Source organism: Limulus polyphemus, unplaced genomic scaffold (genome assembly GCF_000517525.1).
Source record: "Limulus polyphemus unplaced genomic scaffold, Limulus_polyphemus-2.1.2 Scaffold3181, whole genome shotgun sequence".
NCBI lineage: Eukaryota > Metazoa > Arthropoda > Merostomata > Xiphosura > Limulidae > Limulus > Limulus polyphemus.
In genome coordinates, this window is record NW_013668791.1 from 85,309 (window position 1) to 111,390 (window position 26,082).

Sequence of the window (26,082 nt, forward strand, 5' to 3'; positions counted from 1 at the left end):
GATGACGAGGAACCCACTCTGAGACCAATAATGGCTGGAGACGGCTTGAATGGGTAATGAAGAAAAACTTTAATATAAGTTTAACATAACAGCAAATGTACAACGTTTCGACAAGGTTTTGTCATCATCAGGTACATCAGCCGTCTCCAGCCATTATTAGGAAGTATGTTGTATACAGTGGTGTTGAGCCGTTAGTAAGCAACATTGTTTAGTACAAAAAACGTATGTATATATATATATTTATATATATATAGATATGTAACACATTAGAGTGTTCAACGTTTGTCAGATTATGTTAGTGTATAAAAAGTATGTGTAAATTCTGACTAAATGATACATAAAATTCTTACCTGAGGAACACACATTATGTCCATGATATACTCCACGTCATAGGTGACGTCACAAACCTCTGTCAATGTCTTAACTAGAACCTGCCCAATCAAATCATGTTTGGAAAATCGGTCGAAGTCGTATACAGAAAACTGTAACGTGCGGGTTTTTAACTGGTCATAACTAACGCCGAATACAAACGTTTCATTGAAGACTGGGTTTAGATTCTTGAGATGAACCTGTTTCATACAACATAGTATAACCATCTGAAATAAAATCTCTCTACCAGACGTCAAAAAAGATCGAACGCTTTCTAAAAACGCTCTTCTCTTGAGTGGTTTTTATATTAACACTGAAAAGCGATTCATGGTGTACCAAAGTTCAAGAACACCATCAACAAAGCACAACAATGATAATGGCTGCATATATGTAACTACTGGTTATTTGCAGCCATTCTTACTAATGCATAAAACCAAAAAATAGCTGATACTTATAAGTTTCTTTAAATGAGAGTTGCTTTCTTCTTGTAGTTGACCTTCCAACCAGGAAAAAGATGTATAAAAATGGTCTTGATGTCATTCTTGTTAGAGACATGAACCAATCTTAGATAAATTACACATAGAACGAGATTAGGGTGAGGGTGGATGAAACCCTGGCATTTGACCTTTAATGTCATCTTCATTGTCATTCAGGTCAAATGAGGGTCTAATTTGGACAATATTGAATTGAATAAGCCGAATGTTATCATGTTAACTTATTCTACCCGAATGAACTTGAAAACGACCTTAAAGGTTATCTGCCATAATCCCAGTCCTATACAGAGTTGATCTATAAGGGGTGTCTACTTTTAACATCATCACAATTTGGTTAGCTCATTGGCAAGTCAACTATTGTGATAAGTTAGAACTTAAAATCAAAACAAAAAAACCAGAAAAACGTAAGTTTGAATTTTTTCAATCTAACAAATAGGACGAGGTTACAATTTTAAACTGATTTAAGCCAAGGATTGAGAAGTAAAAAAAAGTAATCTAACTTAAAACAAACAAACATACAAACCCGTGTTTGGAATTTTTTCTTTCGATCGGGGAGAAGATATATCTTGACATATGGGTCCGAGGATCCCGTGAAATCTTTCACTGGGAGGTCTCGAGCTTCAAGAACCTGGAAACGAAAATATATTTTATAGAAATAAAGTCTGCAGTCCGAGTTTAAATATTAAGAAGCTCAAATAAGAGAGTTGACTCGTGAATTAAAAGAAAATCGAATTACCTTGTTATTTTACATTAGAAGGAGTAATTAAGCCTGATCGTGGAGAATGGTGAACTTGTATTTGAAAATAGTTGATCTGTGGAGTAACAGTGGGAGAAACTCGTATTAGAGAGATGGAAATAAGGGAGTTAAATCTGACAATATGAATTAGTGTTTTAGTTTGGTTGAATAGAAGTCATACGCTGTCGACACATTCCTGAAAAATTCTTTAAAAGTAATTGTTTCACGCGAAAGGGATAACAAAATACAACACTCATTAGATTATTTTCTTATTGCCGTTCCGTGGTATACTGACCCTTATGCAAACAGAAACCTTATGTATGTTATATTGGGAATTTCGGCGAACAGATTGGTGCCCTGAGTATCCTATATTTTTGATATACTTAAAAATAAAAGTATTGACTGAATACTTGATTATCCTACACTGGCGATGTTTGCCGTCATCTTTATGTTCTGGACGATTTGGTTTTGTAACAACATGAATCGAGCTTAACCATGTACTGAATATTTAAAATCTTGCTAAAGTCAGTTATACTTTTTTTGGTATCTAGTAAATTATTAAAAATTCATAGATAAGTTTCTGAATAAAGATATGTAGTATTGTTCCTAGAATACAAAGAATATTTAAGCATTATTGTTATTCATTACCGGTAATATATATATATACATATATATAATTATAAAACATAAAGTAGGCCATATTTATGAGATACTAAATACAAATGACTGTAGCACATGTGTTAAGAAATTATAACTATAACGAAATGACACAACTTCTAAAATTCTTTGTTTCATATAGTGATTGCCATATATATCATCATAAACAACATATATAACATCATAAACAATCTAATGTTCCATTAAGAACTCTCGAAGTTAAACTGAATGTGTTAACGTTCTTAAACGGTTGAGTGTATTAAACCGTACTATGTTCCGATAAAGTCTAACATCTCCTGTTTACACGACAACATTAATTCCCATACTCTGACAATTAGGCCTTCCACGTCTTGATCATATTTGAGAGTGAAATGGAGTTTCCCACAAGGCTTTCCATAGTCTCCATCTTCTTCGAACGTATTGTTGCTTTCAGTGGACACCTGTCGGACCAGCTCTCTCTTGTACAGTTCCGGTTTAATTTCTCCAACAGATGGCGTCTCACGAGGTGATTTGTTGCACACTATGAACAAGTGAAATTGTACTTTATGATATTTTTTATTTTTGAGAATTACAACACAAAATATGTTTTACTGTTTAAATCTTCGTAAGAACTGTATCATTTTCTTGTTGTCTGAACAATAATAAACGGCATTTTCAGCGTTGACTTTGTGACATTTCATAATCTAGCTAATTTTTTATGTTTTCACAAGTTTACCTGACAATTACTTTCAATTATATAAAAGTATCCAAGAGTTGCATTAACCTTCTCACTTTGTTGTCATGTTTATGACATTATGTTGAATAAGATTAGATCTAACATTATTTGGTAAGTTTATAAATAAAGTTTTGGAAGAATATTAAGAACAGTAACGTTAAAAAGCACCATTAAAATGGAGGTTATGTTTACTTAACACATTTTTTTAAGGTGTATCTTTAACTTTAATATATTCACAGCAGTTTTTTAACGAAAATGGAAGAATGGTAGTTAACTGATACTAAGAAGACAAAAAATATTTTCATCCTTTACTCACGAAAACGAAACGGTCATCTTTTGGTGAAAAAACAACAACATTAACTATCACAAAAGTAAGAATTCAGGCTTAGGTAAAAGAATTAATGTGCTCTAAATAAAACCCTTTTCTTATACCGAAAAAAGAAAAATCGTCTGGAGATGAGAAAATAAAATTCATTAAAGACGAAGACGTTTGTAAAGGCTTAATTGGGTCTAAATAAAACCCTTTCCTTATACCGGAAGGAGTAAAATCGTTTGACAATGAAGAAACGAAATAAATCAAAAACAAAGCTTTTTGTGAAAGGATTGATTTTGGCTAAATATAATTTTTTCACTACACCGGAACAGTAAAATTGTTTGGCGGCGAGAAAATAAAATCCAACTTTGTGAATATAGACTGAATATAATCCTCTCCTTATGCCGAAATCAGTAGAATTGCCTGTCGATAAGGTACAAGAAATTCAATAAAAAACAGAGCATACTGCGAAAGGCTTAACAAACAGGTTGTTGGGAGACATATTGAAGTTGCTTTAGCGACTAATACACTTCTGTCTAAAAATTTAGTTTAATAACGTATAATTAAAACTTTGCATAATTAATACTACGTAAAAGCGTTCCTCTTCTGAAATCTAAAGATGTACTTAGAGGCGTATAACTATTTAAAATCGTAGGTTGGTGAAATATGGCAAGCTATAAAAATGAAATATTCTTCCATGTTTTCTTTTTCCTGTATTTGAAGCATTTTCTATGGTTTGCTGGCTCTGAAAGATTAAAAATATAATCTAGTCTCTCTATATACAAAATTTGAATTACTCTGCTGATAGCACTCTGGTGGCTCAGCAGTAATTCAGAGGGTTTATACCGCTAAAAGTCGGGTTTCGATATAACCGCGGTGAGCAATGCACAGACTACACATTGTGTAGCTTTGGGCAACAAACAAACCAATGTTAATATAAAAAAATTACTCTCTAAATAATTCAAAATGTATTAATAATTGAAACGGTTGTGACACTATTCACAGGAGAAATGTAACTTTGACTCAGGAAGTGATATCATGCTGATGAAATGTTAACATCAAGTCTTCCTTAAGTATTTTCTTTTAGAATAAATGAAGCTTCTGAAAAATGTATTACCTGAATCGAAGTACATCTATTTATTATTTAACATTTTATTTGTTATATTAACTAATTCTATTTGTTTTCTTAATAGAATAGATTATTTTAATAAAACAAACTATGAAGTTTTCTCACTCGATAACCTGCTTAGCAAATGAAATGTAGATGAAATGCTATTAATGCACTCGTGTTACTGGAAACCTGCAACTCTATTGAGCTTGTTAAGAATAATTGGTTAAAAAGTGACATTTTCATTGTGATGAGCTTATTTTTTGGCGTGAAAGCGCTAGATCTATACACTAGTTTTTAGTATTTTTCCATTGTCAAATCTGTATGGTGATGAACAATGTAAAACCCGAGGGCAAACTTTAGTTGTGTTATAGTTATCCGATAATTATTTCAGAATAAACAGTTTTGAAAATTAAATATAAAAAACAATTACTTAGAGCCTTTTTAGATCATAATTTTACTTCAAATGTGAAACTTCCATAGTTTCCTCAATTACAAGTGACGACCTAAACACTAGTTCGGCTGTTTTAACAAATGTAAGTTAGGCCATATTCTTCAGCCAGGACAAAATAATTCATCTTAGTTTCAGGTGGGGACAGCTCACTCGCTAACTTACACTGAAAATGGTTAACTAATTTATTTTCATTCTGCATTTAAAATAACCAAACGGTCGGTCATAAGCTTGCACTAAGAACAAACCACTAACTGCTCATAATCATGCATGAAAAACAACAAACTAAATCAATTATTAGCTTGCATTGGGAAAAATCCACTAACTGCCCATCATTCTGTATTGTAAACATCCAAATAAATCAGTTATAAGCTTGTGCTGCGAGCAATCTACTAACTGCTTTTCATCTTGCATTGAAAAATAATAAATGATTCAGCAAAAGTTTAAATTGAAATAAGTCCACTAATCACTCTCCATCCGGCACCGACAGAAATCGAGTAATTACTTTTATACACTGGAAATAAACAAATAATTTATCACCAGTATTCTCCAAAAACAATTAACCAATAACTCTCTAGGTTAGATAAAATAGTCAACTTATTCCTTTCCAACACGAACTAAAAATACTCCATTAATGATACTTTAGTCTGCATTCTATTCATTAATTGATCTTCAGCCTGCACGTAAACAGTCCACTAATTACTCTTCAACCTACACTAAAACAAGACACTAATTAATTTCTAGTTCGCACTGAAAACAAATCCATTAATTTGCTCCCGAAAATTCTTAATTTATACAGCCAAACACTAAAAACCATTAATTACTCTTCAACCTGCATTAAAACAATCCACTAATTCCTCTTCAGTCTGTACTAAAAGAAGCGACCAATTGTATTCTAGTTTGCACTAAAACAAATCCATTAAGTACTATCCACTTTGGCTTAAAAATCTTAAATTACCCTTTAGTCTACACTGAAGAAAATCCACAAATTAAATTCAAGTCCGCGCTGAAAATAAAGCAGTAAATTCTCCCCAGCTTGCACTTAAAACGTTCCAGGTTTCTAATGTTCTTTGGAATTTTCCTTCACGAGTTGCTTCCTACTGTTCAGTTCTGTGTAGAATATTTTATTTTATATTCTTAATTATAAAAATCCTTTATTCTTTTTTTACCGAGGCATTCTTTAACTGAATACTATTTTCGTGTTTGGACAAAAAACTACAAGGTATCAGTTATAATTTCAGTTTTTCCTGCTTAATAAAAGTTCCTTCTGAATATGTTCTCAGTATCTAAGATGCAAGGATTTTATGGATAAATATACGTTCGTGATCCTAGATTAGTAAACATTCAACTTTGTTTTTTCCATATTATTTTATTTTTAGTTCTTCTTACCATTAGTTCACCTAAGAAGTGTTGTATACACAATAATATAAAAACAACTTTTCAATTTTTCTTTAGTCACATTGAAGTAGCATCAAGAATGCCGATCGTGTTTTTTGAAGTAATAACTAAAATGAATTAAATAAAAATAATTATCTTATTCATTTACGTTGGTGGAGACTCAAAGTTTTTAGAAAGCTTTAAAGCGAAGATTTTTACATGTGGAAATAAAATTTATGTGACATAGTTTCGCACGTAGTCACCCCTACACGTAGGTTGTACACACATGGTTTTGCATTGCAAAAATAACTGGTTATGAAATTCAATAACGCGTTATTTAAATAAGCAACTTAATCAATAGCATACTAATGGATTTCTGTGCGAAAGAAAGTAGGACCCTACTAACCTATATTTTAAACAAATCAATATTTTCTTCACTTCTTCCTTGTGAGCGCTTTCACTTAAAAAGGCTGAACTTGCTAACAAACGTGCATCATAAACTTTTGATACGAAGTTTCGGATTAGACAGTTGAATTATTCTGAAGCAATCATAATGAGCATTAGTTGATAAAGGACGTTATACTTAATTCACTATTATCAAAAAGGACCAAAATTGAAACGAACACTTACTTAGGTACCTTTACGTACATCTGAATTTGCCACAATACACAGATATGTAAAACAAGTTTATGAAGTTATACTGTTAGGAATTAAACCCATACCTTCAAATGGTACATCGTAAATATCGAGACGATGGGATAGCTGTCTCTGAAAAGTCTGATGACGAGTTGGGACAGTTGGTAAGGTGGTCTGACGAGGAGGTGCTGTCTTCTTGCAGTGAGGCTCTTTTTGGACCTCTTCGTTTATGTCTGGTAGACTGTGGCTTATTTTCAATGATGGAGTACTACTGGGCTCTGTTGAATGTACAGTAGTGGGCACTAAAGCGGCGCTACTGTCGCTGGCAGAATGATGAGGTTGAAGGATAGAGACTAGCCACCGATAACTAAAGTAAGTCATTACGCCTACTACAGTGACTGCTAGGATAATCAACGCAATAATAAACTGAGGCACGCTTGCAAGTCCGGCATCTGTTAGATAGAAAGGGAAAACCAATATTAAACATGCTAGACTATTAGTACAAAGGAAGTTTATATTAAAACATTAATTTGTATTTTAGAATTTAGTTTTTCTTACACAGTTTTAGCCACCCGGTAGCTCAGTGGTAAGTATGAAAGCTAAAAATCGGGTTACGATACCCGTGGTTGGCATAGCTCATTGCGTGTGTCTTTAAGGTTAACAACAAACAAACAACTACACAGTTATACGAACAGCACATAAGATCCCTTTCATTTACAAAAAAATTAATTTCGCTTTCACAGATCTCTTCAGTGGTTTTAGGACGAAGAAAGAAGATCTTCAAAGTAGGACAAACCCAGATTTCAGATACACTGATGCATCAAGTTACTCTTTCAGTGATTGAAATATGGCTACGTAACACGTCATGATGTGGACGTATAGTAGTTCGCATGCATTGGTCTTAGTTCTTTTTTTTAACACCTTTTTTTCTGTTTGAATATTTCCTCAATAAGAATTTTTGACTGGATATTATGTCGAGCTATATATTGTTGCATGTGTGTTCTCCTGGAAAGTGTTGACTGGATTTTGTGTCGAGCTATTGTTGCATATGTGTTTTCCTGGAAAGTGAGATGCCTGATCACAGCAGAGACAAAGACGCGTTTGTGTGAAGTACTCGGCAGGAACTTGGAAATATATATATATAGTAAAGTTTATAAAATGCTAAATATGTTTCACTAATGTCTAAGCAAATGCAACTTAATATGAAAATATAATGACTTTTTCTTGTATGCTCGTACTACTGAAAACTTTATATATATATATATATTGTAGAAAGAATGAAATTATTAAAGCATCCTTAACGCTATGAATTTTCTATAACTTTATTTACCTGTTTAAGAATTTTTCGTGCAAAGCTACACAAACGCATTTTGTGCATAACTATCCAAAAATTGAATTGATATGCTAGAATGAAGGCAGCTAATAAACAGCATCACCGCCATACTATTAGGTTACTATTGTGTAATTGAATAGTGGGGATTTGACCGCCACTCTTATAGCGCAGCTACTGCTATCAAGTGCGGAGTGCGTTTTTGCGGTAATAAGAATCGAACCTTTAATAATTTGATGCACATACTAATCACTGTGTCACACTAGAAACAAGTTTTTATAAAGACTAAATAAACATGCATTTTCTGAGATAAAATAATCTGCTTTTAATTGTATACTAGCTGCGACCCGCAAAACATTTGCAGTAGTTTCATGCCCTTCGTTTGAATTTTCCTTATTCTATCATTTTTACGCACGCCATTTAAGCTACGCTTTCGCCCCTCAGTGGCACAGAGGTATGTCTGCGGACTTACAACGCTAGAAACCGGGTTTCGATACCCGTGGTAGGCAGAGCACAGATATCCCTTTGTGTAGCTTTGTGCTTAACTACAAACAACAACAACAGCTACACTTTCTTGCAGACATTGTGTGTTAGATCGATAGATCCGGGCCTATTTGAAAAAGTTTACGCGGTCACACAAACAAACTCACGTAGACGTAACTTTATTTAATAAAACTATACGTACGTAATTATACTTAATGAAACTACACGTAAAGTAAACAATAAAGTAAAGTCATGGTATTTATAATTGTGTACAGAGTCTGAAAGAGTTATGAGCGTTCAGTGTATGACAAGAATAAAATAATAAATTAGCCAAAAGGTGTTTATAGCAGTCTATGAAACAAACAAAAACAAAATTATTGCAAAGTAGAGTAAATATAAACTTGTAATGAAGGCAAATGTAGCTGAATATGCAGAAACGTCTGAATGCATGTTCACAAAGTGATAAGCATATGGTTTTAAACGAACTGCTTATGTGTAGTTTAGACTTAAATAAGTCGAAAAGTCCATAGAAAGTGTATTTAGTATAATATTAATTATTTTTAAGAAATTACATCCGCGTTAAGTGTTGTTTGTGTGAAATAGTTTGCGAATAAAAAAAAACTGAAGTTGAAATCGAAGTCAGTCACCACGTAATGACAACGCCATTGTGCTATAGTGTAGCATACTCGTTGCATTAAAAAAATTTGACTAATCAAAAAAAAAAAAGGAAAGGTGATTCCGAATGGAAATGCCAATATGCAAACCGGATTCTGTGGGAAAGGCCCTTTTTAACGATACGAGATCTGTAGCATTTTATCAAGAAGTTTGCAAGAAAAATTGCCTACAGACAAACGCAAGAGCTTTATTTATACAGATATTGAAATATAGAAAAACGTTAGAAAAATACTTCTGAAATAATATGCCACAGGTAATCAATAGAAAATTTCCAATAAAACTTGTATGTTTGTTGTTAAGCACAAAGCTGCACAATTAGCTATCTGTGATTTACTCACCGCGGATACGGAAACAACGACTTTTAGCGTTATAAACCTTTACGTTTACCGCTTAGCCACCAAGAGGCGGTTTAGTGAAATATAGTAAACTATATGACTACCGAAAAATAAATTCTCAATGGAAATGATAGCTTTTTCAAGTATGTAGTTAAACATAAAAGGAAAATAAAATACGTGAAAGGATTTCGAAGGAAACTTTTCAGACATCTATGATGATCGAAAATTATTTAATAGGTGTAACCATAATGACGGTAATTCTGTTTATTTGTATCGGTCGGATTATGAATAATGTTTTAAAAGCTACATTCGACTGTTAAGTTTTTACCGTTTTATTTGTTTCACCTTAGACAATAATTACATTACCAGGTAATAAGGATTGGATATTTTCAGGACAATTAATGAAAAACCATTTGGAGGGTTTTAAAATTCCTAAAATACTTGGAAGTAATTTTCTCATAAAACCTGTTTGGAACAACGTGATTAGCTCTAGCTCCAACATTTTACTGTTTTTTTTTCTTTGTTCTTGAATTTCACGCAAAGCTACTTGAGGGTTATCTGCGTTATCCGCCTCTAATTTTGAAGTGATAGATTAGAGGGAAGGCAGCTAGTCAACACCACCCACCACCATTCTTGGGCAGGCTACTCTTTTACCATCTAAGAGTGGGATTAATCGTAATTATATAACAGTTCTTCGCCTGGAAAGACGAGTATGTCCGGTGATCGGATTCGAACTCGCGACCTGCAAGTCGAGGGTCCTAACCACCAGCTCCAACGTTTTACTTCTAATAAGCCAATTTCTTATTTATCAAAGTCATAGAGGTCTCTCCAGTCAACTTTTTTTTTACCTTACATGAAAGACTATTATAATGTCATCAAACTATATTTCGCCTCTCAACGTCTCATTTGTGAAACATTTCAGCGATGAAAGTAGTTTATAACATTTTTTCATCGCCGGAATTATATATTTTTATGTATAAAATGCGTCTTCAGCCTCATTATTTTTACTAAGTGTATGTTCTTATACAGGTTTGAGAAAAATTCTCTGTTGGTCTAGTTTTACATCTCCAGACAAACACTATCCGTTACAGGGAGTTCAATATCGTGTCTGTGTGGACGATAGTTGCTAATAGTAAGAAACAATCTCACTTAGTCTCTCGCGGTAGTAAATAAACAGCAGAATATATTTGAAGCTTACGAACCACATATTGAACGCGAGTGTAACCTACCAACCACTCTATATATTAAGAATAAATTGTGAGTCACTAACCACAGAATAAGCAGAATTTCTAATTTACTAACCACTGATTAAGCAGAAGTTCTAGCTTACTAATCACAGATGAAGCAGAAGTTGTAACCTACTAACTTCTCAGATTAGGCAAAAAGTGTAACTTACTAATCATAGATGATGCAGAAGTTCTAACTTACTAACCACAGATTAGGCAGAACGTATAACTTACTAATCACAGATGAAGCGGAAGTTGTAACTTACTAATTACAGATGAAGCGGAAGTTGTAACTTACTAACCACAGATTAGGCAGAAAGTGTAGCTCACTAATCACAGATGAAGCAGAAGTTGTAACTTACTAATCACAGATGAAGCAGAAGTTGTGAGTTACCAACCATAGATTAAGTAGAAGTTGTGATTTACAAACCACCGATCAGGCAAAAGCTGTGAGTTACTAGTCACACATCGAGCATAAGCTGTACCTCAATAACTACACGTTGAGAACATGTTTTAACTTACTACGAATCATGTGTTCCTAATAACGAATTGGGTTAACGATGGCACATCTGCAACTGACTAAAGTAATGAAACATTAGCTTATGAGAAAAGATGCTTGTCATATGAGGTTTTGTGTGCTACCCTACACGTAGGTTATAGATATATTGTTAAATTATATTAATTGCACCTCTTGTTATTACCTTTAGTATGTTAGACCAAACGTTTTTTAATTAAATCATAAATTAACTAATAATTGATATTTAGAAAACTTTATTGTTTTTTCTTCTTCTTAAGTTTACTTTAGTTAGCATGGATAGAAATTATGTAACTATGAAAACCGTGTATATTTAAACGTCTGAAGCTAATTAATGTTTCCAGACAAATTTGTTCTTCTGCTTCTTTACCTTTCACTACACAGTCATTTCGTGATTTGGACAACTTCACTGTATTCTTTATAAGATTGATGTTTGGAATAATTTCCAAAGCTGGTGATCACGAATGTCGCGTTTTGTGGCAATCAAAAGAAATATGTCTATTTGAAGCTTGCGATCCTTATTACTCATGTTAATAGATATAAGTATGACATAAAGAAAGGGAAGGCCTGATGATATTCACTATGACATATAAGACACGAAACGTTTCTCCAAATCACTACTGAATAAGAATGGCTCTAATAAACCACTTTTGTTGTACATTAGCAATAGTAAATTACTTAGGTATCTCCCAAGTAATTTGATTGGAAGTTAATATTAATTCGAATAACAGAGATAAGATGGCGAGATCGCAAAATCTTTAATTAACTTGACAATGAAAAAAATTGGAAAGTTAAACTGACAACTATTTTAAAAGGCGTTAACCTCCCTTATTAAGGAACATGCTTTTATATCAAATATTATAGAGGGGTGTTCAACACTGAGTGTTATTGAAAGTGTTTAACCCCGGATGCATTTAATATTAAGCATTGTAGAATATACTAAACATACAGCAATATCGAAAGTGAGGAAGACTGAATAGGTGTTCGGTATCAAATATTGTGTGGAAAATGTCAAATATTAGATATTAAAGAAGGTGTTAAATATTTTAATTATAAAATGATTTTGAACATTATATATATGAAAGGTGTTGAATATCATATATTATAAAATGTGCTGGATATCGATACTATATGGTGGGTGTTGAATGTCAGATGATATATGAAAGATGGTGATTATCAGATATTACATGAAAGTGTTGAATATCATATATTATAAAATGTGCTGGATATCGATACTATATGGTGGGTGTTGAATGTCAGATGATATATGAAAGATGGTGATTATCAGATATTACATGAAAGTGTTAAATCATCACATATTGTAAAAGGTATTGAATATATATCCGGAGGTCGTGATATGAGTTAGGTATTAACAGAATTTGATTGTCAGATATTATAACAAGAAATGGGCCACAGACGTTAGGAAAACCCTGATTACTTGTCTTTGTGAGGCGGTTAAATGGTTGTTAAAGCTTGAAACTTAAACTTTCAAAACATTAACAATATGGGAAGAAGTATAATACACAACTAGATACATTTTATCAATCCAGTGCCTTATAGTACTGTTATCACTTTTAGCCATCTAGTGCCTTTTTTTGTCAAAAACATTAATGTCATAGCCATAACAAATTTGCTTACAAAGAATAATTATTTATTAAATTATGCAGAGAAATATTTACTAAACTTTATTTTATAAGAACTTTGATAAAAAGTACAGTAACAACATAAATCAAAATGATGCAAAGAGCAACATTTTTTTATGGGAAAATGTATGATAGGTTTGTATTGAATTATCTGATCTTAAGTGAATTGTTGTTTAATAAAATTGAAGTGTTTCTTATCTAAGAAGTTTGTGTCTCTTTCCTATCCATGTGCTAGCCATCATCAGTGATATCATAATTATTAAATTACCATATATTTAGATAATATCAGTTTCAATTTTTAAACGATTCGTTAATATAAAAATAGTGATTCTTCAGTAACAGAACAAACAATATATTCTGTAAAACAAAGAGAATAAAAAAAGGTTATTACTTGATTGCTTTTGACATAATCCGCGTGGACATTTTAAAACTGATGGTTCAAGGTCAGAACAAGAACAACTGAGGATGATAAACAAACGTTCTAACGAAGATTGGAACAGCGGGTGTGAAGCATCCCGAGTGCAATGTAATGGATAATTGACAGGAAACTGTAAGAAGTAAATCTTATTCTAGGTCAACGTGATGGAAGCCTACAAATTATTCCACCCAAGTTTACTCGTCGCCTATAGCAACAAGCACAACATGGCTTCTATAGTAACATATTTCTTAGCTTGTTTTGAAGTAGCGTGAAAACATGAGCCTTTAAGTCTCGGGCGTAAGGCTGAGAAGAGAACTGTTCATTTGAGGCATTATGGGATACGTTTTAAAATGAGCTCTCGCAGTTTTATGCGTTCTAGGAGTTTAGTGCCAGTTAGATAGGTCAGCGTCAAGTACTGGAGAAAGAGAGTAATTGAATGGACTTTTAAATTGTTTAATCACTCCAGAACGCTCGCGCCTGTGGCTTTAATGGAAATCGCAAGTTCAACTTTACAAGAAGTTGTCTTTAGATATAAACAGTTAACTAAATATTTCTTTGTCAACAGGTCACTGCTATATGTTTGTCTTAAATCGAACCATTATAATAAGTCATGGTAACGTGACGAGCCGTTACAATAGCTTATTGTTAAATATCTTTGTCTTATTTGAGCCGTTACAATAAGTCACTGTAAGATCTCTTTGTCTTCACTCAAGCTGTTAGAAAAGTTCATTGTAATACGTCTTTATCTTTACTCGATCAGTTACAACAAGTCTCTGTAATATGTCTATATCTTTACTCAATCGATTAAATAAGTAATTGTAATATGTCTTTGTCTTCACTCAATCAGTTACAACAAGTCTCTGTAATATGTCTATATCTTTACTCAATCGATTAAATAAGTAATTGTAATATGTCTTTATCTTTACTCGATCGATATAATAAGACTGTTTGACACTTCTTGCATTTCTTCATAACTCAGTGATTTCAAAATATTTTTGCAAGTGTTTCATGTGACATTTTCCCAATGATGTAGTAATTTCTAACAATTTCTGGACAATAATTTAGGCTAATTAACATCTTCTTTTTTTTTACTTTCCTTTTGGAAACTGCTGATAATGATCTAAGTAATTTGTGACAATTCTACATGTGTATTTTAAAACCTTTCTGAAATTCAGTTACTTTTTGTATGTACGAATAACAGAGTTTTCTATTAGAAATAGGAATTATAAACAGTGTATATGAATACACTTTGAGTTTTCTTTCTACGTAAGTAGACAGATATACTCTTTACTACATCATTGAACAAATGTTCTCTTAATTGTTCATTAAACAGTTGTTCAATTTACTAACAATATACCACATCAATTTACATCATTGAAGGAATTCCATTTTATACATTAATCCACAAGAGCCACAAGATCAATCTAAAAGGCCAAATAAAACGTTTACATTACACAGTATTAGTGCAGGTTCTTAACATACATTACAAATTAAGACGCTGAAGACTGTGAAAGTATTTCATTTGATGGGCTATCTCAGAGTATAATGTGTGCTTTTCTCTACCAATCTATGTGAATTAGTAACCGAATATGGCCGAGAAATTAAGAGCGAAATAAACATACGGCAAATAGAGACTATGCAGATTTATTAGACGCTCTAACGTTTATGCGCTAAACACACAAAGCTGATTTAACTTGTTGATAAATGTAACCATGACAACGGCTTTAACGCTTGCAGTGAAGAAGCTAACGACTGAACGAGATATCACTGTAGCGCCTCCCTAGTTTTTGCATTAACTTATTAAAAATATGAATTGTTTCCGTGCAACATAATCTTTTAGATAGTTCAAAATGTGAAACGGCAAGAATTCTGCGCACAAACAACCTTTGGTAGCTTCTTCTAACATCTAGAAATGAAAACCTGTAGCTGCTAACAAATAGAAACAAATTAAAACCCAGAAACAATAAACTGTGGTTGCTAACATTCGCGAACAATGACTGGTAACAGTTAAAATGTAGAAACAATAGACTGTTAGTATAGAGAAACAACGATTGATAACTTCTAACATACAAGAATAATGAATTGTGACTGCTAGCAAACAACGATTGATAACTTCTAGCATACAAGAACAATGATTGATGACTCCTAGTATACAGAAACAACGATTGATAACTTCTAACATACAAGAACAATGATTGCTAGTGTACAGAAACAACGATTGGTAACTTCTAGCATACAAGAACAATGATTGCTAGTATGTAGAAACAACGATTGGTAACTTCTAGCATACAAGAACAATGATTGCTAGTGTATAGAAACAACGATTGATAACTTCTAACATACAAGAACAATGATTGCTAGTATACAGAAACAACGATTGATAACTTCTAACATACAAGAACAATGATTGCTAGTATACAGAAACAACGATTGATAACTTCTAACATACAAGAACAATGATTGCTAGTATACAGAAACAACGATTGATAACTTCTAACATACAAGAACAGTAATTGGTGACTGCTAGTATACAGAAACAACGATTTATAACTTCTAACATGCACGAACAATGATTGGTGACTGCTAGTATAGAGAAACAACGACTGTTAACTTCTAACATGCACGAACAATGATTGATGACTGCTAATATACAGAAACAACGATTGATAACTTCTAGCATGTGAGAACAATGATTGGCGACTGCTAGAATAGAGAAACAACAACTGATAACTTCTGATATACAAGAACAATGATTAATGACTACTAGTATACACAAACAACAATTGATAACTTCTAACATACAAGAACAATGATTGCTAGTATAGAGAAACAACGACTGATAATTTATAACGTTCAAGAACAATGATTGGCGACTGCTAGTATACAGAAACAACGATTGGCAACTTCTAGCATACAAGAACAATGATTGCTAGTATACAGAAACAACGACTGATAACTTCTAACATGCATGAACAATGATTGGTGACTGCTAGTATACAGAAACAACGAATGATAATTTATAACGTTCAAGAACAATGATTGGCGACTCCTAGTAAGAAAACAGAAGTGATGATCGATAACTCATAACAATGATTTATAGTTTCTAACAAATATAACATAGTGCTAGTATGTATAACAGTGATTGACGGCTATTACCATAAATAAAAATATTGGTAGTTGCTAACATACAAATATAATTATTGCTAACTGGTAAGATTAACATACATTGATTAGTAGGTACTACAATACAGAAACAACAATTAGTAGCTGCTAATTGTTTGTTTGTTTTTAATTATGCACAAAGCTATACAATAGCTATGTGTGCTCTGCCCACCACGGTTATCGAAACCCGGTTTCTAGCGTTGTAAGTCCGCAGACATACCACTGTGCCACTGGGGGGCGTAACTGCTAATACATAAAAAAACACAAAAACAGAGATTAACAGCTAAAAACACACAAAAACAATGACTGATAGGTGTTAAGATAATAAAAAATTGAAGTATATTAACACCCGTAAACAATGTTAGGTAACTGCTAACACACAGAAACAATGAAGTTACATAATCAGTGTCGTTTGCTAGGTATCTGTGATCCAAAGAAATTTTTAATATTATTACTTGTTATATTTAAATTAATTAAGAACTATTCACCAAGATCTACTCGAGTCTTGTATCAAAAATTCGTATATCATATTCAATATTAGTTTAAATTTTAGCAATGATTAAATATTTTAATGCTTTATTTATTAAGTTATTGAAAAAACCAGAAAGATCTAATATTTTCTAAAAGCGGCACTTTTTAAAACAAGATTTTTTTATACGGAGTTTACACCATTAAAATATTAGATGGTTTCAGATTTAGTGTAAACTTTGCAGATTTAGTGTGTGTAATTTTTTATCAACTAAGTCAATCTGTGCCCCTCAGTGGCACAGCGGTATATCTGCGGACTTACAACGCTAGAAACCGGGTTTCGATACCCGTGGTGGGCAGAGCACAGATAGCCCTTGTGTAGCTTTGTGCATAATTAAAAACAAACAAACAAACAAGTCAATCTGTAACACATTAGATGAGTTCAAATCAAGTAAATACACAAAAGAAATACAAACTGACTTGTAATTTTGCATTTTTTAAAAAGTGTTTCGAAAATGTGCATTCCCAAAAATAAATACGAAAAATAAAAATTATTATCCACTTGTAACTTTATAGTTTCAAAATGACGAAATTTTACATCTCAATGAAACACTTACTGGATATTCAGTAATATCAGTAGTACAATTTTAAATCTGAATGAAACACTTACTGGATATTCAGTAATATCAGTAGTACAATTTTACATCTCAATGAAACACTTGCCGGATATTCAGTAATATCAGTAGTACAATTTTACATCTCAATGAAACACTTACTGGATATTCAGTAATATCAGTAGTACAATTTTACATCTCAATGAAACACTTGCCGGATATTCAGTAATATCAGTAGTACAATTTTACATCTCAATGAAACACTTACCGGATATTCAGTAATATCAGTAGTATAATTTTACATCTCATTAAAACATTTCGTAGATATAATAGTTGCGTTTAAGCTTTGTGCTACAAAAGTCAGGATCACAATATGTATTTTTGTATGTTTGAAATACTGGTATTTAGCGATGAAAAAATATCTGTTTTTGAGTAAAATATTTGGTGTTCTGAAAGAATGCCTAGATTCTGTCGTCTTTTTTGTACGGTGAACGTTTTACGGTTTTATAACCCACAGCTAAAGCGACTGCTACACATGTGGTACAGTAACAACTGGGCAGCCTATAGCAGTCAAAAGATATAACGTCTGGCATAAAAAAAACTGCCCTTCCACAGAAATGGAATTTCATTCTATTGGGTTATTCATATATTTCTACCTTGTCTAATATTTTTCATTGCTTTCCAACTATTTGCTAAGCCCCAAATTCCAAAACAAGCTTTATTGCTGCGAAAAGTTGTCAGCAAAAACAAGATTAAGTGAAAAATGCCATTGGTGCCGCTCATAGATAAATCCTACTATAAAGTTATAAAATGATATTGATTGGTTTGCTCTTTTTCTATTCAGAAACTAGCTTTTGAGTTCTTTCAGAAAACATTTTGAAACACATTAAACGCATTCTTGCTCAATATACACAACTTACCAAAACTATGATATGTATATACGAGTCTTATTCACTAGCTTTAGAAACGTACCAAATACTTAACTTTTACCTCTAGTTTGTATATGTGTGCGCGCGTACGCGCACTTGATCGTAGTGTATTAATTATATATGTAATTATAATCCACTGATAATTATGTCTCAAAAGAATAATTAGAACGTAACGTTTCTGACACATTGAAATTACGTCCACTGTATTACGTTTACTCCGCTACACATTCTTGATGATGCCCAGGAAAGTTACCCACGTTAAGATTAGAACAGATTTACGGATATATTTTCAAATTAAATAATATCTTTTAAGATCGGGCACCTTGCCGTCTTTATTATGTTAACCTTGTATTTTGAATCTTTATGTAGCGACTTTGTCTTACAATCGTCTGGTATTCACAGATCAATATCGCTAAATGACGGTGCGTGACCAAGTTCCTTTGACGTAGTAGTGGAAATCACCAGGTAACTGTATTATGTGGGATATTGGGTTATGTAAACTTGTGAAAATAACCAATGTTCAATACAGGATGAGAAATGTAAAGTATCTCCATTGGAAACGCAATTCAACATTTAGAAAATGGGTTATAGTAGAAAGACATATATTTATTGAAAGATTATGAATAGGTACAAAAAAATCCAGTGATAAAAAGTAATGATAAAAATAAATAACAAAGATGGTAAAGTTAATTATATTACGCAAGGGTTCAGTACTAAGCCTTTATTAGAAAGTTGTTTTATTTTCGGAAAAAGCTACACAATGGACTATAAGCACTCTGTTTTCCGCAGGGAATAAAACAAAGAAATTTTGCTTTGAAAGCTATTAAACTTACTGCTGACCCACCGGGGGGAATTAAGAAGATGCAAATATTTTATCTGTTCTTCAGTTTGATCTTCATTAGTTACAGACAAGTTTATTCTGGCTTTTTATTTCAGTTCATAACTTATTGTGATTATTCAAATGACTTTACTTACGTGATCAGCATTTGTTGTATGGTGTTTCCTAGGAAACAGTAAAAAGACATCTTAGGCTTAAACTTTCAATCTCCTCCTCGAGTCTTATATATATGCATATATTTCATTCACCAATTTCAATATCATAAATCTGGTACTTCTTTGGAGATGCTGTGGGGGCATGATACAATGGACTCCAAATATTTTAAAAATACGCAAACTCATATAATGAGGAAGTTGTAAAAAAAAAAAAAGCAGAAACAATACACCAAACTTAACTTGTTAGATTTGATATAAATAATTTTTGACGGAGTTCTAGACACACCAGCTGTTCACTAAAACCTTTATGCGTGAGCTCGAAACGGATCTCTATATTAACAAATAGCAGTTGTATATTGAAGATGAATATAAGAAGGCCACCGTCAAATTTCTAGAAATATTTTCATTTTTATTTCCTTATTTCCTTTTATTTCCTGCTCTTAAATTTTTGTGAAAAATCTTTATGTCTTAAAGCTATGCTTTAAGGACTATTATCATGTGTACTGATTGAAGTTGGCTTGGTGAATGATGTGAAATTAGACACGATATATTTAATGACTTAGTGTCGCGGGTAATGATGAATTGCTAATGATACCGTAAAAGCCAGGGAAATGATCTTGTCGCATCTCTGGAGGGCGGTCATATTCTGTCCAGCATAGTAAGAATATCTCTTACAACACTATATGGAACCGACAGATACAGGCTGAACGTATTGATCTGATATCATGTCACTGTTGTTTGCGCAATAAGACACTATGGCTTCACGTTATATATAAGTATGTACGTGATCAGCGATTCTAATGTGGATGCATTACTCTTTAGAAAACAGAAACCAGTTATACGTGATCATATGGATAACGTGTATCCAGTTATTCTTATCCAGAACATAGAAGTAACTTAATCACACCCACACACGCATATATTGTGCTTCATCCAAAACCAGGAATATTTTATCAACACACACGCGCGTGTTTTGTGTTATTTTCCAGATTACAGGAGTAATTTACAAACATTACACGCAAAGTTGTGTTATCATTAATAACTTTAGAGTAATTTACAAACAGCACATGCAAATTTTGTGTTATCGTTAAGAACACAAAAATAATTTATAAACATACTCTTGCGTGTTTTGTTTCTTCATTCAGAATACAGAAATGATTTATAAAACGCTCATACATATTTTATGTTATAATCCTGAATGCAGGGATAATTTACGAATACCTTGGCGTATTTTTCTGTCATCCAGAGCAGAGAAATAACTTACAAACATACAGCAAATTATATGTTATCATTCATGATACAAGAATAATTAAGAAAAACACAAATGTTTTCAAATAATTGATAACACGGAAGTAATTTAGGGATATATATATATACAAATATTTTATGTTATAATCCAGAACGCAGGGATAATTTATAAAGGCACAAATAAACATTTTTCTATTATGATCCTGAACAGACGAGCATTTTGTGTTCTCATCCACAACACAGGGATAATTTAAAAAAGTTTGTGTTACCAACCAGAACGCAGGAAGCACTACATAAATGTATGTTTTTAGTGCACAATACAGTTACTTACATAACTGCGTGTTATGTCTTATTAGACAAAAAAGAGAGGAAACATTAACACAAAAGTGAATTAATGTTATTGTTTAATATTCATAAAACTAGGGTAATTTATCCACATGCAATAGTGTTTTATTTTTCAAATAAAAAGAATAGTTAATACACAAAACTATTGTGTATGCGATCATTCAGATAACATTTGTCTGGGCTATTAACACACTTATAGACAAATGAGAAGAATATACACATGTGATTAATGTACGAAGAACGCAACTATTTCACAGCATATATTGTTTATACTAATCGAGAAAAGAAAATGATATATATAGGGTTTGAATATTCCTGTGTTCATCACAGCTCAAATATATATATATATATAGGGTTACTGTATATTTTGTATGTGTTTGTATATATACACAAAATAAAGACAATACAAACACGTGTATTGCTTGTATTTATTAACAAAATAAGGACAATACAAACACGTGTATTGCTTGTATTTATTAACAAAATAAGGACAGTTCAAACACATATATTGTTTTTAGTTAACCACAAAATAAGAACAGTTCAAACACACACATTGTTTTTAGTTATCCACAAAATAAGGACAGTTCAAACACACATACTGTTTTTAGTTATCCACAAAATAAGAACAGTTCAAAACACACATACTGTTTTTAGTTATCTACAAAATAAGGACAGTTCAAACACACATACTGTTTTTAGTTATCCACAAAATAAGGACAGTTCAAACACACATATTGTTTTTAGTTATCTACAAAATAAGGACAGTTCAAACACACATACTGTTTTTAGTTATCCACAAAATAGGACAGTTCAAACACACACATTGTTTTTAGTTATCCATAAAATAAGGACAGTTCAAACACACATACTGTTTTTAGTTATCCACAAAATAAGGACAGCTCACAAACATATATTATTTGTAACTATTAACAAAATAAAGATAATTCAAACACTTGTATTGTTTTTAGTTATTCACAAAATAAGAATAGCTCACACACACACTATATTCTTTATCCGGTTGAAATACTCTTATACGCTATTCTTCTAAAAAAAAGAAACCCTGAGGGACCGAATACAGAATCTAGTGTTAAAAATATAATAAGCTTAACACTATTCTCGTATCACAAATATAATTTATTATAATCACGTTTCGTGTTCACACCATTAAAATTTTTATAAGAGCATAAAGTGCTTGCGGTTGTCCACAAAACAAGAATAGTTACATATATCGTTTGCAGTAACTTAGAAAACAAGAAAAGTTAACACAAATTGATATTGTCTGTAAGTATACAGTAAAATATCACACATTTTTTCTTCGTAGCACAGAAACTTTGGACAGACCAAAACTGGTTCAGAACTCAATATAATGATAAATCGGATCGAAATCGTTAGAAACAGAAGAAAATATATTTAAGAGTTTAAAATAACATGTGATATTTAGCAGTTGGTCACAATGGATCATCAAAAGAGTTACGATAGTCTATACAGTTGCCAAAGAAGAAAGTTTCCACGGAATAGATTGTTTTAACCTATAATTGTTCTAAAAACTTTGTATCTGTGTCTTTATTCAAGTGTTTTTGTTTGTAATTAAACACAAAGTTACACAATGGGCTATCTGTGCTCTGCCCCCCACGGGTATCGAAACCCGGATTCTAGCGTTGTAAGTCCGCATACATACCGCTGTGCCACTGGGGGGGGGGCTTTTATTTAAGTGTGCGTTTGTCGTGAGAAAAGCACTTTTTGTCAGGGTTCCTTACCAAGACGTGACATTAATGAGATCACTTACATTTCAGGTGCTGTAGAAAAATGACAGATAGATTGTACGTGAAACAGCGCTGGAAATTGCTGCGTGTTTTTTTTTTATGGGAATACGTGGACCAGGGTAGAAAAATTACAAGGTAAATCTGCTTTACATTGGTAACATTTTGCTGAGACAAACTGTAGACAAGCAGAAAGGTATAACATCCTTCACAGTTACGAGTCACTGTTTAATTCTGTTTGTTTTTTAATTATGTCTTACAAATTCGAATCAGAAATTTCTACAAAATAACGCTACTCTGAATTGTGACAAACTGACTTTTTTTGGTATTCTGAGAGAAATATCAAACTGACTCATAAACAACTTAATTGCGGTTTTGTGTATCTTTGGAACCAATTTGATAACTGAAATATATTTTAGCTTGTTTGATCTAACATTAGAGCTGTGAAAGTGTTGTATATTAGAAATTAGTTTGGTTTATTCCTTATACGTATTTTGATGTTGGAATACGTAGATTCAATGCATTGTTGACAAGTGCTTATAATTAGTTTCCTTGTTTTCATTTTCATTCAGGAGTAAAACTAAAATCTTACACTTGATTTATTCACCAGGGTTAATTTGTTTCGTGAATAAGTAAACATGATAATTTGAGTTGTTTAGTGTTTTGCCTTTCTTGCACAAGTTGGTAATATGTAAACGGCGTCTCAACCACTACTATAACTGATGTATCTCTAACGGCCTGAAGAGCCCTGATATCAGGTGAAAGGACTCGCCAGCGGTGGATATAGCAGATAAAGTGTGGTTGACATATGTAATATAGATATCATGTATAAAATAGTAACTAAACATAAATGTATAAGCTACAGAAAAGGGAAGGAGAGGCCACATAAGAAATAAATAAGTATAAAAAATACATCTAAACAGTCAGTATATAGGATTTAAGGCAATGTAAATACGTTAGAGGGAAGTTGAACAGCCAGACAATAATGTACTTAATTAAACAATCAGTACAGGAGTTTTAATGGATAGTACAAAATGCTATAACAATTATTTTCACGTATTAAAATAAGAATGAGCTTGGAGTGAGAAACTTTGTAAACTGGATATTATCATCCACCATCCATTCGTTGTTTACTTTAATTATATATGTATCATTAAAACAATTTGGATAAAATAATGTTATTCTCATGAGTTTTATATTTGTTTCTCGGTATTTCTACACATATTGTTAGGAACAATTCTAGATAGTGGAAGTTCCTACTTTGATATCATTGCTTCTAATGCTAGAGTAGTAAGTTTAAATAACTATTTTTTTTGCTTTTAAATACTACGTAGATGTGGAGATAACATCAACTATTACATTTTATTTTAGGTATTTCTAATATACACTATCTGTACTTTAGACTTATAATAAATAATAACAAAGGCGTCAAATTCATGACTTGACAGAATCTCTTACCTTCAGGTGGGTAAACCTGATGGGTATGGAGTGGATGGGGGTCAGCTGCATTCTCATCCTTGCCTAACACTCCCATAGCCTTTGTGGTAGTCAATCCGGAAACTTCGCTTGTTCCTGAAAAATGGAGCTACGAGCGCCACGAGCGGGTTCTGGTGGAACTACTCGTATCGACTAAAGTACAGTAATTTACAAGCAGTACCGGTGGATGCCACAGGTTGTGATGACACAAGCGCTCGACTCATTTCAATTTATTTCTAACCTGGAAAACTGCGTGTGATGACGTTACTGTCTGCACTGACTCAAAGCGCCCTCAAGATCTAGAATAGAGAATCACAAAGAAGGTTTCACAAGAGAGCATGACGAGTATGCCTTAGTAATTAAACTTGTTATTCTATCTGACACAAAAGGAAACTCGTAATATAACATAAACAAACACACTTTAATGTGAGCGACTGTCTCAAGCTTTCACTTCTTAATATTCGTTTTATTCGTGACTTAAATTCAATTATCATTTATAACATTACAAATTCATACCTTTTTCGAAATATAATATAAATCACACACAATTTATTTGTGGTCTAAGTTCTCTCGTATCACGGTTTTTAACTATTCTTAGTTATTATTTTTGAGATATGCTTATCTGCAGAAAATATTATGTTCCCTGCTCGCCAGTGGCTCAGTGGTAAGTATGATGGCTTATAACGCTAAAATATGGGTTTCAATACCCATGGTGGGCACAACACAGATAGCCCCTTGTGTAGCTTTGTGCTTGCAATAAACAAACAAACAAAATGATCCCCAGAGAAAAGAAAAAAGACAGATCTAAATTTACACTATAAAAACCACATTACTATAAATTGGAAAAGATTCTTTTATAAATTAACGGTAGCAATATTAGTATAATATATATATATATATATATATATATATATAAAACAACATTTCAAACCTCTGTGGAAAGAGTAGCATTGTAATGTATAGTTCAGTCTTTTTCTGTTATTGTACATAACTAACTATCCAATCAGCTAACATGATGTTATCTTATTCGTCGAATACAATATATGATTTTTATTTTGTTGAAAGTTTAGAACTGTTTGCACAGTAAATGAAACGATTATACAAAAATACCAAACATGTTTTAAACGTATTGGGATGTAAACGATGCAACTTATCTTCTGGATTATATGGAATAACCCTTTTAAAGAAACAAGACAATAGAAAATTAATAGCAGCTGTGAGTAAAACCAAAAGGCGCAATTATAATTATTAAAGAGGGAGCTTTCTGGAAATATTGGAACATTAATGTTACGGTTATTTAAATTAAACGTTTTAGTGGCTCTAAGTTTGTATTGGTTTCTTTTGTCTGCTTGCACAAAAAGAAGAATTTCCTAACTAACGTCTCAATTCTAAAGAAGTTTCCTTTCTTTTCACTGTGGTAAACAGTTAATTTCTGATGTGAACTTTGGTTGGAAGAGAATTTTTTAATGTGATAAAACAGTTCATTTGTTAGAGAATTTGTTTCATTTTGTTAGAACACTTATTTTCTTATGTGAAGTTCTTTCGTGATATAAATTCTTTCATTGTGATAAAACAGTTAATTTCTG

At 32.4% G+C, this 26,082-nt stretch overlaps 1 protein-coding gene across 2 annotated transcripts in view; it reads right to left on the reverse strand.

The window, feature by feature from the left end:
- Positions 1-24,677, reverse strand: part of LOC106468831 (synaptotagmin-10-like) — a 48,411-nt gene extending 23,734 nt beyond the window's left edge. Inside the window, exons 1-6 of one of the 2 annotated variants that reach the window (XM_022397193.1) lie at positions 24,479-24,542; positions 19,650-19,677; positions 6,943-7,308; positions 2,583-2,776; positions 1,387-1,491; positions 351-569 (exon numbers count right to left, since the gene is read on the reverse strand). In XM_022397193.1, coding sequence (XP_022252901.1) covers positions 351-569; positions 1,387-1,491; positions 2,583-2,776; positions 6,943-7,237 — 813 coding nt within the window. In that variant the 5' untranslated portion in view covers positions 7,238-7,308; positions 19,650-19,677; positions 24,479-24,542. Of the gene's footprint in view, positions 1-350; positions 570-1,386; positions 1,492-2,582; positions 2,777-6,942; positions 7,309-19,649; positions 19,678-24,478 lie in introns of both variants that reach the window. The other variant, XM_013929274.2, reaches the window with a different exon arrangement.
- Positions 24,678-26,082: the final 1,405 nt, after the last annotated feature.